Consider the following 14135-nt stretch of genomic DNA (forward strand, 5'->3'; position numbering starts at 1 on the left):
AAGTTCTACAGATCCTGTTTTTCACGGTTAGACTTCATATATGTAGAAATAGCCTGGGAACGTCTATAAGGAGGAAAAAGTGTAAGACTGCTTGGAAACTAGCTGCCTTTTTTTTCTCTCAGACTCACATTCCTGTTACAAGCCCATCTGCTTTTCCCTTGTTTGAAGAGGTGAAATAAGCACATGCAATCGGTGTTTATCGGGGTGCAGTTAATAACCCTTCTTCTCTCAGTACCAGCCTGGAACTTGTATTTGTGAAGCTGAAATTGTCTCTGCCTTCCCAGGGTTCTTGTCTCATGATGTTCAGACCTGGATTTGCCTTTAACTAGTTCACTGCCCATGCTGAAGAGAATAAAAGTAAATTTGCTTGTAATGTGCACAGTGTTTACAGTTTCCTATCGCAGCCTTAGAGGAGCTGTTCTCTCTGTGTTCCCAGTGTTTTGTCTTGGGCTTTGCAGTGAGTTTAAACATTTTTTTTGCTGCTGGTGCTTGAATAATGTGCATATTAGAGTCTGTTAAACAATCTGGGGGAGAAAGAGATGCTTGTCTTCCCATGGAAGGAGGCAGTCAGTTTGTGCTACCAGAGATGAAAATCTCCTGCAGCAGTCCAGGTGTCTGCCCTGGGAATGACAATGCAGAAATAGAGAGACGTGCTCCACTGGAGGAGAGAGAAGTAAGTTTAATGTGGGAGAGATGCAAGAAAGGGCACTCTAATTAGAGAAGTCCTAGAAAGGAGTTTTCCTTTCAAAATATTTATAATTTCCACTCGTGTCCTGGTACACTGCAGTGTAGTGTCCACTTTTATTTCTATGTAACTTCTTTGGTACAGTAATAGATTTTTTAAGCATTGTGGCTGAAGAAGGAAATTAAATAGGAAAGGAGCAACTAGATCTGCTTTCTCTTTTTCCCTCCAACAACTTCAAATCTGACTGTCTGAAGAAGTGTTCTATAAATAACTGAATTTACCTCAATTTATACAGATAAGACCAAAACCTTAAAGGATGTTGGTTTGGTGCTGACTCTCTGCAGGTTATAGAGGTTATGTTGGAGGGCAGGGATGGAATAGGATCATTTCTGCAGGCTGTTCTAGCCAAAGCATTCCTTGAAGGGAAGAATGAAAGCAGCGGCTGCAATACAGCAGTGCTTTGATCTGGTTCACTCAACCTTTTTTTCCTTGTTTTTCCTTAATAAAAAGTGCTGTCCTATTTGTGGACTATCTGTAAGAACTCTGCTCTCTTTGTCTTGGCTCCACCTATCTCAATGGTTTCAGAGCAATGGACAGAAAGGCACAGCAAGTGCCTGAGGGCTTTTTCTTACTTCTTTATATTTCAAAATGCATTGTTCTGGATCTGAGTGTTGTCAGCAGCTCCTTTATAATCCGTTTCTCTGAAGGATTAGCAGGGTAGTGCTGTCAGGTCTGACTTCCAGGAGGGTCTGAAGAGGCACAGTGTGCTGGGGCTGTGGATGCAGACATGGAGCAGATGGAACTGCAGCCTGGACGAACAAGGGTGGGAGCGGAGCTTCCGGACCCCGGCAGCCATTCCTGGGCACAGCCTTTGCCCACTCATCCCTTGGCACCAGCACACGACTGCTCCTCTGCCACAGCTAGAAATCCTACAGAAGAGTGTTCCCAGCTCTGGGGAAGTTTGTTGTTGTGGGAAGTTTGCTTATTTCCCCAGAGAGAGATGTCTTAGGATCCCTGGACACAGGCCAGTTCATCAGTCCATGCCTCTTGTTTTTCAGACAGTAGATTTTAAGCACAAATGCACTTGATGGGTTCCTAGTGCTCGTTGCTGTGACACTGCTGGTGTGAGGAGAGTGACCATAGAGTCGTAGAATATTCTGAGTTGGAAGGGACCCACAAGGATCATCGAGTCCAAGTCCTGGCCCTGAATCACACCATGTGCCTGAGAACATTGTCCAAATGGTTCTTGAGCTTCATTTCCCTGTGTGATAAGTTATTGTTACAAGATAGTCAGACCCTCGCCTAAGAAACTTCTAGCTGAGTTGAGTGGTTTGAATTTTTTATCGTAGCCAGAATTGCTCTCCAGGAACTGTTCTGCCGGTATTTCCTCCTGCACCTCAAGATGCTCTTTTTGTCAGGGATTTTATGTGGGTCTGTTTAGTTTGGTGTTGAAGGGTTGAAGCCCAGGGAGCGTGTTTATTTTTTCCCCTGGTGGCACTTCGACCTGTACATGGAATTTTTGCCTGTGCTGGACAAAATCAGGATCTGGGGTGTGCATGTGGCTTGCTGGGCTGTGTAGTTTTTGGGTGGGCTTTTCTGTGTCTTCAGAAATGAGTTTTGTGTGAGTTGCCTGTCCACATAATTCCTTGTTTATATTTTAAGAACAGAACCAGAGAGACCAATTGAGCTTTTAAGAACACTTAAAACCAAACCTTAGAAGCGGCTTCCACAGCAGTTGGACACAGCTGGTTTGCATTTTCTTGGCCTTTGGTGTTTACAGGGCAGGGCATTTAAAGTTTTCTTTAGGATTCAGTAAATGCTCTGTTGGACACGTTGATGGGTATCTCTTTCTGTTCACTATCTAATAATATCTCCATTATAGATGCAGTGTGTGCTACTACTCCTACTGTTTTCATAGAGAAAGAAAGTTGCTTTTGTCTTTGAGGCATGCAGAATTTTGAATATTGCTTTGCACCAGAAGCAGCTTTACGTAAATCAGGCTGAAATTACTATTTTGCTAAATAAGGATTTTTTTCTTATGTGTAGTTGAAGATTTTGCTGTTTAGCAAATATAACTACTATAGTTAATAAGTCAGTTTGTTTATACACCCTTAACAACCTATTAGAATACTATGAGAAATAATATTAGTCATCATAAGAGTCAATTTCCAAGTCATGGTTTGGGGTTTTTTTGTTATGTTTGCTGTCTTTAAGTCGTAATTGAAACTTGACAGGTGTTTTTAAGTAGCAATTCTGTACTGTATGTCACAGACATTGGAATGGGCTGCCCAGGGAGATGTGGATTCACAGCCTCTGGAGGTTTTTAAGATGAAACTGGATGTGGCACTTAGTATTGGATCAAGGGTTGGACTTGATGATCTTGGAGGTCTTTTCCAACCTGGTCAATTCTGTGACTGGTGGTGTTCTCGATCCACGGCTGAGAGTGATCTTCAGCGAAGTTCAGGTTCCTGGCACTGGCAGGACTACAGCTAAATCCAGACTGATGGATTCTGCTTGTTGGGGGAGCTTTCAGATGGTTTTTTTTGTTATCTTGTTACCAGTTTAGAGTTGTCCAGTGTAGCTCACCCTGTAGCTACAGCCTCTTCTGAGGGCGAGTCTGCCACGTTTGTTCAAGGGCTGTCACTTGTCCAAGCACTTTCTGCAAGTCAGACCCCACAGGCTGAGGGCAGTGATTGACTGCAGTAGCTCTGTTCTTTAGGTCTGCAGATGCCATCTCAACAGAGCTAAGTTGATCTTTTCCTCAGGCCTGCCTCATGGGCTGTGAACCATTCTGGTTATGTTCTAACCAAGAAGGGAAATGCGCAGTTCTTCTTCTCCTCCTCAGAACTTGTGCCCACTCTTGCCTCAAGTGGCAGTGGCTGGGATCGGGAGTGGCGGGATGCTCTCGTGAGGGGCTTACCCACACTTCTCTGCTACACCTGACGTGGTTCTCTAAGTGTGCTGGATGAGTTTGCAAGTCTCTCGTGGCAAATTTGGAAAAGAGCAACTGTGATCTTTCTGTTTGGAAGCAGTACACTGGCTGTTTACAATAAACAAAGCAGATAAAGAAATGTGTACATACATTCTTACTTACTATTAAATCTAAAGTGTAGTGCTTATATAAGGCCTCAGGTTATTAAAAATCCTTCCACATGTTACATCCTGTCCTGAAATAATCTGCCTGTTGGGGCTTTGCTTCTGGGTCACATCTGTAGATGAATCAAGAGAATTGTCCTGAATGTCATTCAGTTTTTATTGCAGTTGCTTTAAAAGGAAAAAAAAAAAAAAAAAAACACCAGGAAGTGCAAACCTCAACTGAACTGGCACAAAATCCTGGCTTTATCCGCTTGACTTTATGTATTAAATCTTAATTCAGCTCAAGAAATATTAATCACGCATCCTAAATAATGCCTATTACTGTCTGGCTTTTCAATTAAAGCTTCGCAAGCTTTTAACGAAAAAGTGGTGGAATTACCCACTGACCGTCTGGGAGTTCAGCTCTCCCCCAGGTTTGTCAACCGTGGCTTCAGGCTTGGAATGCTGAGTCCCCGAGGCACTGACACGGAAGTTAAATTGTCTGTAAAGACAGAAAGGACTCAGCCAGGCTGCATAAGGCTCTGATTTATAGGGAGCCAGCGACTGATAACTCTTTTGAGGTCAGCGCAGCCTGCGTGAGAAGAGGAACAATAACACTCTTGAGCCCCTTTGGCCCTCCTCCCTTCTGCTGAAGGCAGGATGTGTGTGTAGTGTTGGTACATGTGTTAATGAAGTATTTGAAATGTTGAGGATTGCCCATGTTTCTTGTGGTACCCTCCCTTCATTTCCTTATGCTCTCCAAAGCAGTTTATCCTGCGTGTTACCCTCGGGATATGCTCAGATTTACTTGTGTTTTGTTCGAAGTGTGTCTCCAGTGAAAGTGCTCCGGCAAAGCACATTTTTAAAATGCCTGCATTTTTAGGGGGAATAACCAGAATAACTAATGCCCAATCCTTGTACGTCAGCGTTGCCTTCCCATCTGTTTGTCAGCCTGGTGAGGATCTGGCATCGTGTCATACTGAGCAAAGATATTTTCTGGGGCTGGGGGCTACTGGTGGTACTTTATACTACGTGTTCTTTTTATCATGGGCAAATTGTCTGTGGGTTCCCTTTGATTTTCCTCATGAGAGGGAAGGGAAGAATGAAGAGTGGTGGATCAGGAAGAGAGCAGAAGCAGAGGCTAAAGGAATAAGTACGTATTAAGAAGCATCAGGATGGCTTAAATTTCACGGCAGTCTCTGTACCCGACTGTCCCCGTTGGCTACACGTGGCTCCATCCTGCCCTCCGTGGGCTGCTGAGTCACGGCTCAGAGCCACTGGGCTTTCTCCATGTACAGGGTGCGACTGCAGGGGAATTCAGGCTGTCTCAGTATGGCCCTGGGTGGTGCTTTATTTAGTTTATTATGGAAGTTTGCTGCAATCACCGGGGCTCACAAACCTGCAGCAGCACAGGGTGGTTTTGGAATAGTTTTGTATGTGCCTCATGTCGAGCGGGTCACAGCAGCGTGGACACACTCCTGGGGCAGTGCCAAGAGCAGAGCTGTTATCAGGGCTGTGTGTCCCTGTTCTTTTTGCTAATGTCAGATCACAGCTGTGGCCTAGTGTGCTGTGATGTGCTGTGGGGGGGAAATCATTCTGCTTTGTGGAAGGGTAGAGCTCAGCAGGTAGGAGGGGAGTACAGAGGCTCATGAGATTGCAGGTTTCACCCCTTTTGTTGTTTAATTGCCACTCTTAAGAGTCTGTGTCACTTGTGGAAATAAAAAATCTGTTATAATTGGAGGTGTCTGGTAGTGGCTTATATTGCAGTGAGAGAATTTCCTACTTAATCAACATGCAGAGCAAATCCTGATGGTCAAAGGAGTGAGTGTACAATCTCAGAGTGAGCAGCAGGCTGCCTCTCCATCGTCAGCACAGGGTGGTGTGAGCTGACCACAGTGACTGCCTGCCTGCTGCGCTGCTCTGCAGTGTGTGCTGGAGCGGGACAGGTCAGTGCTGCCGTGGAGTCCTGTCCTCCCACGCTGCACAGCAGCCCTGGCCCACACGGCTCAGGGCTCCTTGGGATCCAGTGACCTCTGCCTTTGCTTCAGTGTCTTGCCTCTTCTTTTCCCCTGCCCTTACTTTGCAATGCTGGTTGCTTCCCCCTGGGTGTAGAACTCCATTTTGTTTTAATGGCCTGAGCTGCATTTAAAAAGAATTAGTTGTTCTAACGAAACATGACTTTCAAGAGGGTACCAGAGTCCTGAATCCTCAGTCACTGCTCAGAGCAGAACTTGCTTTGGGTTTATTGGCGTGTGGGTGGTGTCTGAGCATTTTCACAAAGGTAATGCTTTATTAGTTTTTATTTCATTCTGAATTAAGACTTTGTGGACATCCTTAAGTGGTTAACGAACAGCTTAATCACTTTTAACTGTTCCCCCGAGGAACTCTGTGCTTCATTTCTCTTTAGAGTTTCTGAACATGTTACGAAGCTGGATGATGCTTCCCACATCCAACCAATTTAAAGGCATTTATGAAGAAAAATTCCTTCTCACAAATTCCCAAATGCACTGGTTTTAGGAAAGGTTTAAAAAAGAGGGACAGCTGCTTGGAGTGCTTTAGAACTATTGCGTGTGGAAGGGAGCAGAAAGAAAGAGAATGAATGGAATTTTTTTCTTCATGTTCTGATGGACTGTGCAGGAAAGCCTGATAATTGAACAAGGAATTTGCACAGAAGGGCCTCCCAGCACCACAGTGCTTTAGAGAGTGTTCAAATATTTTTGTTATGAGCAAGAAAGTTATTGAATCTCTGTTAATAGTTTCATAGACTTCTGTTATATGGCATAGCAAACTTTGGAGTTCCTCTCTGGCCCATCTCTTTGTCCTGGTTTCAGCTGGAATAGTTGATTTTCTTCTTGGTAGCTACTACAGAGTTGGGTTTTAGATTTAGGATGAGAGTAATGTTGATAACATGCTGACATTTTGGCTGTGTAGCACTTACCCCAAGCCCTTTTCAGTCTCTCATGCTCTGTTAGCAAGAAGAGGCACAAGAGGCTGGGAGGGAGCGTGGCCAGGACAGCTGACCCAAACTGGTAATATCAAAGGGATATTCCATGCCATAGAATGTCACACTCCATATGTGAGCTGGGGGGGTTTGCTGGGAGCCGCCGATCACTGCTGGGGAATGAGCGAAATACAAGCAAGCAAACTCTGTCAGCATCTCTGGATGTCTGTGCTTGGTTGTTTGCTTCAACTTAAGTTGTGTAGCCAAAGTCTTGAAAAGTTAATTGTAAGAATAGCTAAAATTGTTTGCAGTAAAATACTGGAATTACTGTATATTCCAGCTTGTTGGTACGAAGTAGAAATGCAGGCTTCAGATAGCACTGGAAATGGGATAAAATTAATGTTAAGAGGAACACTGTTAGATGAAAATAGACAAGCAGTAGAGAGCGCAGCTGTATTCAGCTGGGCACATGTCCTTGTGTTTGCTTGCTTTGTTTTGTTGCAGTTTGGTTTCAGATTTGAGTATCTTTGGTTAATAATGCCCATGTGGTGTGTTGTGATGATGTACTCGGCGATGCAGAAACGTCAGGGAAAGGAGGAGCTCCCAGCAAAGCTCATCTAAGAGGTTCCATTCTCTGGAAATGCCAGCTGGACCAGCTGGGTCCTGTAAGCTACTGAAATGTAGGTCAGGCAGCTGCAGAGCCTTCTCATCTTTCTTCCAGCTCAAGTTTCCAGGTGTCCTGTTCCTTCCTGTGCAGGGGAGGTAAAGCTGAAGCCGTGGCTCATGTGTTGTGTCCTCCTTTTTGTTTGTAGGGGACAGTCTTTACGTTGGAATCTGAAGAGGAAGAGTACCCCGGGCTCATCGCAGAGGACAGTAATGACATCTACATCCTGACCAGTGACAACTCAGGCCAGGTGAGCCCCCCGGAGTCCCCCACGGTGACCACGTCGTGGCAGTCGGAGAGCCTGCCCGTCTCCCTGTCGGCGAGTCAGAGCTGGCACACGGAGAGCCTGCCAGTCTCCCTGGGACCCGAGTCCTGGCAGCAAGTGGCTATGGATCCCGAAGAAGTCAAAAGCCTGGACAGCAACGGAGGGGGCGAAGAGAGGAGTGAGAACAACTCTTCCAACTCCGACATTGTTCACGTGGAGAAGGAAGAGATACCGGAGGGGATTGAGGAAGCAGGGGTGGCAGCTGGCGCTGCAGAGACCACGCAGGCGGCGTTTCCAGAAACCTCTGGTTCTCTACAGGAAGCTGAAGTTGCTGCTGTTGAAAAAGCACATCCCTCTGCACTTCTGCGTGCAAAACAGGAGGAAAAGGGAAAAGCGGCCGAAGAGCTTGTTGAACCTGAAATCCCCGTACTAAGTAAACCTGTCCCAAAGTTAGCCCCGTCAGAAGAAAAGGCTGTACCAGAACCTGAGAAAATACTGCTTCCAGGGGAAAAAAAAGGGGGAAAAGAGGGCCATTTGGAAGAAGCGGAAGAGAAATCCTCGGCTGCCGAGGAGAAGCCTATCCTATTGCCGGAAGGGAAATCAATACTGCTGTACGGCGGGGCTGCCGCCGTGGCTATATTGGCTGTAGCGGTCGGAGTAGCGCTGGCGCTTAGGAAAAAGTAACAGAGCTCTCTTGAGGAGGAGGAGGAGGGGGGAGAGACAAGAGAGCACCATCCAGTTTTTTGTAGTTGTGTTACCTAAAGGTTGAGCTGCCTGCTGTTTAATTGGACATTCGAGTAACTTAATGGTGACGGGGTGAGGTTGTTCAATAAGCCTCCAGCTACGGACAATCATGTTTTTAGTAGAATTGGGGCGGGGACTGGTTTTTCGTGATTAAAGTACTGGGGTATTTTTAAAAAAACAAACAAAAAAAAAATTCTGCAAATTAAAGAACTTAAGTGCAGGTGCTGAAGAAAGGGGTGCTCATACTCTAGGAACTGGAACAGAGAATCCCCAGGGGAAGGGGAGAGCCAGCTGCTGCCAACCCCTGGAGTTTTTGGCTTCTCAGACTGACCGCTATTGCAGCTGTGCTGTCTTGTCACTTCCCGTCGCGCCCCAGAGCCCTTCCTAACAAACATTAGCCAACCTGAGTCCTGTAGCGAGAGGCTGGTCTCCCTTTTGTCTCGGCTTCCTCTCAGGTACAGCACTGCTCCTCATAACCTTCCAGGTTCCTCCTAAGCCCCGGTGGGACAGTGCTTTTTTTTACCTCTTGGCTCACACTGGTTTTGGCCCCTAACGTTTACTGGAGCCCCATCCTGTGAAGATGCTGCCTCTCTATTGCTGTATTATCTCTGAGCATCCTGGTGTTCCTGGGGTAGAGGTGCTGCCCAGGAGGGTGGGAGGGACACTGCTGGTTTGAGAACCCATTTGCTTTCCTCCTGCCCGGCCCACTTACTGCGACCCCTCAGTTACCAGAGGTGCAAAATTCATGCTGGACACGGTGCCGCTTGGATCAGTGCTCTCCTCTCCGGGGTACGGTCAGCGGTAAACGCTCTGCTGTCCTGTGTCACGCTGCAGTCTGCATTGTCTTTCCCAAGTTAAGCACAGAGTGTATTTAGTCCTAACTTGGTCTTGCCTGTGACAGAATCCCAGATATATAAAGCAATGGATTCTAGTGAGCAAAAGAGCATTAAACATCTCCTCTATCTGCTTGTTCCTGAGCTGACCCGGAGCGCCAGTCAGCGTGATTTCTTTTGCGGCAATGAATCTGTAATCAGCTAAACTTACAGGTTCACAAATGCTGAGAAAAGTTACTTGGGCAAAAAGGAAACCCCTTTTCCTGCAGCCACAACACTTCGGGTGTGTGCAGAGAGAAACGTTCTAAGTATTGCCATGCTCGTTAGTCAGATCCAGCTACAAGCATTCCTCTTTCAGCATGTTTGTGTGTCTGCCCATGTCCACTGCAGCTCTGTGGGCAAGACCTTGGGCTTTCCAGGCAGAACTGTGGATGCATCTCCTAGGGTTGGTGTTGGCACTGTGGCTTAGATCAGCTGGAGGGAGGTGAAAGGGAACTCGCGATTGATAATGTAGAAACCGAAACATGAGCTTACGGGAATCTTACTCTTCACAAAGCACAAAGACAAGGTACTTTTATTTCTAAATTACCTTATCTAGGGTACATCTCCTGATGAGCCTGTTTCTTGAGGGATCTCAGAATGAAGAGATTTTAGCATATTCTCTATTTTAGGATATTCTTGCTGCATTTTCCTATCCCAGGATGCTGGAAAGTTAGTCAGATCGTGTCAGATTCTGAGAAATTATTTTTGTTTAAGCTTTTGTGAGAATGGATTTTCTAGAAAACTTACTGGATTTTGTGTGTGTGAAGTTGATTAAGAGGAAGGGTTGTTGTGTATGTGCTGCCACTGTGGACTGAACTCGGGAGCTGGGGAGTTCCAGACTTTACCGCTGATCACTGATGGCTCTTTTTCCGTATACAAAACTTAGTAGTTTGGCCTTAACAGAAAAAACCAAAACCCTTTATCATACTGCAAAGTGGAACTGACTTTTTCTGCCATTTCCTGGTAGTCTCATTGCTGTGCTTTCCTGCCTGGTCAGCTGGGATGGGGCTGCCCCTCTCCTGCTGCTTTGCTGATGGCTTTGGGTTCTTCTCCGGGAACGTTCTCTGTGGGAAAAGGGCTGTTCTGAACCTGACCTACATCCTCTCCTACTGAAGATGCTGAGCTTACATCTGGGACGTCCCCAGCTGTCACCACACAGTGGGTTACTCTAAAGCAGAGATGGATTCTGTGGACAATGGATAATTTGTGGATCAAGGGGGTGCAGACAGGGCTGGTTTTACTTTAACTCTTCTCTGGATGTGGTTGTTTCAGTGTTAGTGTGGGAGATCAGTAGAGGACAGACAAGAATAAATCCGGGCTGGCTAGGGAAGAAGTCCCTAACTTGTTGGCACAAGGAGCCCAGCAGGGCATTAAATAGAAAGCATCTTCTTCCACACAGCAGTGAGAAGGTGGCAGCAGGAGTGAGGAAAATAAGTGACCATGTTAAGCATTTTCACAGTCAGACAAAAGTCTTGAGTATCTGGTGTCTTGCTACATTTAATGGAGCATCAGCTGCACCATATGTTTTTGCTTGGTCCTTCCTCTGGAATATTCTTCTCCTCTAAGGGTCTTTCAGATTTGACAAGTCAGCAAGAATTTGTACCCTCTTCTCCCCCACCCCACTGCCCACATGTTCAGAACATTTATTGTGAGTCTCTTTCCTCTGGGAACACTCCATTAGTTGAAAAGGTCAGTTGTGGGCTTGAATTCTACTGAATTTGGAGTCCTGTGGTCAGAGCTGGGACAGGCCCTGTGAAGTCACCAAAGGGCAGGTAAGGTCAGATGGCAGTGTTCCTGCAGCCCTGAGGGGCAGGCTGCTCTGCCAGAGGTGTGAATTAGAAAATGGAAGGGCTTTTTCCCCCCATCTTCAAGTGTATTACAGTAATCCTACGCTGCAGGGTCTAACTATCCCGAAAGGTGGGATGCAGCCTCTCTGTAGTGGATCTCTTGTAGCTGGCAGAGGGAAAGGCAGTAGCTCTGTACTTGCAAAAGGGCAACTCACGTTGCGTATCCCCTTCCCAAAAGTGCCTCAATATCTGTCCTCGAGTGGCCTGCACCTTAACAAAATATCTACCTTAGACCCATTCTGTCTTCACTCAGCACACCCTCAAGCTGAGATGCTAAAACAGCAGAAGACGAGATCTACAGAGAAGCGGTAAATAGTTAATGAACTGCAGTGGGCAGCACGCTCAGTAAGGAGCTGTCAAGGAATAGGCTTTCAAGATAAGGTGCAACTTAAATTTCAGCTGTGGTTAATTCTAAGCTGTGCTCAGTTGGGCGCTGTGGCTGGGAGATGGGCAAGGGCTTTCTTCAGTTGGCACTGCAGGAACAAGAGGCTGGGAGCAAAGACCAAACCCTAGAGTCCCACTGTTACCCAAAGTGCAGACACAGAACCACGTCCCTGCCTGCTGTAGCTGCTGTGTGTGGGGTGCAGCCTGGTGGATTCCTGCCTCCCTTCACCTTCACAAAATCCAGCTGTGGGGCAGCGTGACAGTACTGAGCTGCTCAGCTGGCCAAAACAGGAATATTACTGGGCACAGACAGAGAGGCAGCTTGAACACTTAAAGTTTTGGTTTTCTCTGGGCTGGGGGGGTGCTGAGAGGGGTTCTCAGGGTGGTAATTGGGCTGCTGAAAACTACAGAAGATAACTTAATCTAAGATGCTAGGGCTGGCCCAGCCAAACAATCTGGAGCCAAGAAAGCAGCACTTCTGCAGCCTTCTGTCCATTAAGATGTGAATCTTGGAGCAGCTGCTGTTCTAGGTACTCACCAGTTCAGGAGCTTTTCTGGCACAGGGCTGGATGGTCTCTGTTCAGTATTGCACCTGCTTTTGGACACCAGTTTAGATTCTGGCTGGAGGTGAAGTGCCTGTTGTGGTGGTGGTTGCAGTTGGTTGTTTCTTTCCTAACATGCCTTCTGGGGAGAGCAAGTCAGTACTAAGGAATCCATCCTTGCTGTTTGTGAGGGCTTGATTTTTCATCCTGTCTGAAAGCTGTGCTCAGGCATCTGCAGCTCAAGGGCCAGGTGAAAGCTGCAGTGCTGAGTGCTCTTACCCAGGACAAGTTCTGCTGCCAGAATCCCGCTTCCTTCCTTTTCACACAGCGCTGATCACAGCCAGCCTGACGCACTGGACTGAATTTTTAAAACTAATCAATGCTTTCTAAGGGTCACAAATGAAAAATTTAATTAGTGCTAAACAAGCAAGCTTTTAAACTTTGGTCTTTTTTCATTTTAATCACTGTAGTAGATAAAATAATCTGAACTTATAAACCTTCCCTGCATTTAATTTCAGCTACAGTGGTATGGCAGTACTAGGAAGATCCACCTAGGAAGGTAGATCTTGCCATTTTGGCAAAAAAAAATCTAGAAGTGCTTCTGGCAGCATCGTGTCTCACTCCCTAAGCCAGAGCAAGCTCCTGCTTACAGAATTTGAGAGTGTAATTATGAGGTTCCTTTGCTGTGAAATGGGAGGGCGTGGGGTGGAGAGGTGAACACAGTCCAGTCTGCAATGCCTGAGGGGCTTCAGAATGCCCAGGGCTTCAGAAGAATGTTTTATCCCAGGCTCTGTTTGTGTCTGCTCAGGTTGGAGCACCATAGGAGGAAGTGCTTCCCAGTGAAACACAGAGAGGTCCTGTACCTGGTGAAGGCAGAAGCTGTGCATGACTTTAATTTGGCTTGGTCAGCTTAATTTCAGCCCTAAGGAGGTTACAAGAACAGCACTGCTTCCACTCCATGTGTGTACCTGTGTGTTAAAGTGCAAGCTCTGTATTGCCATAACAAAACAGGGGAGTGAGGGGGTATTTATAAAATTTAAGCCACCGCTACTTGACTCCAGCAGAGTGAGCTCTCAGGCCCAGAGGAGCAGGGAACTCAGCTTGTGTCTGACAGAGTGAAGGCTCCTGCCCAGTCCTTGTCTGGGGCATGGCACCATCTCAGAGGGGTGTAAAGTCCAGGGGAACCACAACGCAGCATCGCTCAGATCCACCTCCTTAAGTTAAATAATGAAATTTTATCACTTTTTTTCCTACTTAGAGCTGACCCTCTCTTGGTCTCTTGGGTAGGTGATTTGCTTCCTCCGAGCCAGAGGTCTGTGGTCATGCTGTAGAAGTGGGGGAGCTCCTGTTGGCTTCCAGTGGAAGCTGCCTTTGATCTCCCTGCAGTATCTGCAGGGGAGGGAAGGAACACTATCGACGTGGACAGAACAAGCTGCAGAGGATGCATCTCTTACTGCTATACCTTTAGGGGGTCTGTCCCCATTTTTAACTTGCAGTATAAGCAGTATAAGCAGCTTATACTTGCAGTATAAGCTTTTATTCAAACTCAGACCAAAAGAATGCCACTTGATTTGTTAAGTAGCAAAGACTAATGGGACTTGATTTGTTAAGTAGCAAAGACTAATGGGACTGACTAAAGCTGCATGTTAGGGGATATCTTCTACTAGGCTTCTGCTGGGTGTAAGCAAATAGTGACAGACTTGCAGGGATTTCAGATTCTGTTCTCAAGAGGCCTGCCTGGGGGAAGAGACCCTGACTGGTCCTCAAGTCACCCATTATCCCAGGAACTTGTCATACTGTTCCTTCTAATATGCAAGTGCAGCCCTCTTGGGGAAAACTGTCTAAAGCTTCTTGTGCCATTTGGTTAATAAAAGTGTTTCCACCTTTAAAAGGAAGTTCTTTCCAGCTTCATTGTTCTGTAGTCAGTTGAAGTGAAGGGGTATGTACATTTTCTCCCTCTGCTAACGGGACACTGCTGTAAGACCATGCCCCCAGGTTGCACTTTAATAAATGGTACAGTTTTCAAGAAAAATGTGTAGACTATTCTGTGCTTTCCCCCCCCCTCCCTGTTTTAGTGCAGGACCAAAAGAAAAGATGCTTTTACTTACATAAA

At 46.3% G+C, this 14135-nt stretch overlaps 1 protein-coding gene across 1 annotated transcript in view; it reads left to right on the top strand.

Annotated features, from left to right (window-relative positions):
• BCL2L13 (BCL2 like 13) overlaps nucleotides 1–14054 on the top strand; it is a 41030-nt gene extending 26976 nt beyond the window's left edge. Inside the window, exon 7 of the mRNA XM_050323909.1 lies at nucleotides 7514–14054. Within this exon, the coding sequence (XP_050179866.1) occupies nucleotides 7514–8314 (801 nt within the window). The 3' untranslated portion in view covers nucleotides 8315–14054. The remainder of the gene's footprint in view (nucleotides 1–7513) is intronic.
• Nucleotides 14055–14135: the final 81 nt, after the last annotated feature.

Source organism: Myiozetetes cayanensis, unplaced genomic scaffold (genome assembly GCF_022539395.1).
Source record: "Myiozetetes cayanensis isolate MyiCay16 unplaced genomic scaffold, myiCay2020 scf3, whole genome shotgun sequence".
NCBI classification, from domain to species: domain Eukaryota; kingdom Metazoa; phylum Chordata; class Aves; order Passeriformes; family Tyrannidae; genus Myiozetetes; species Myiozetetes cayanensis.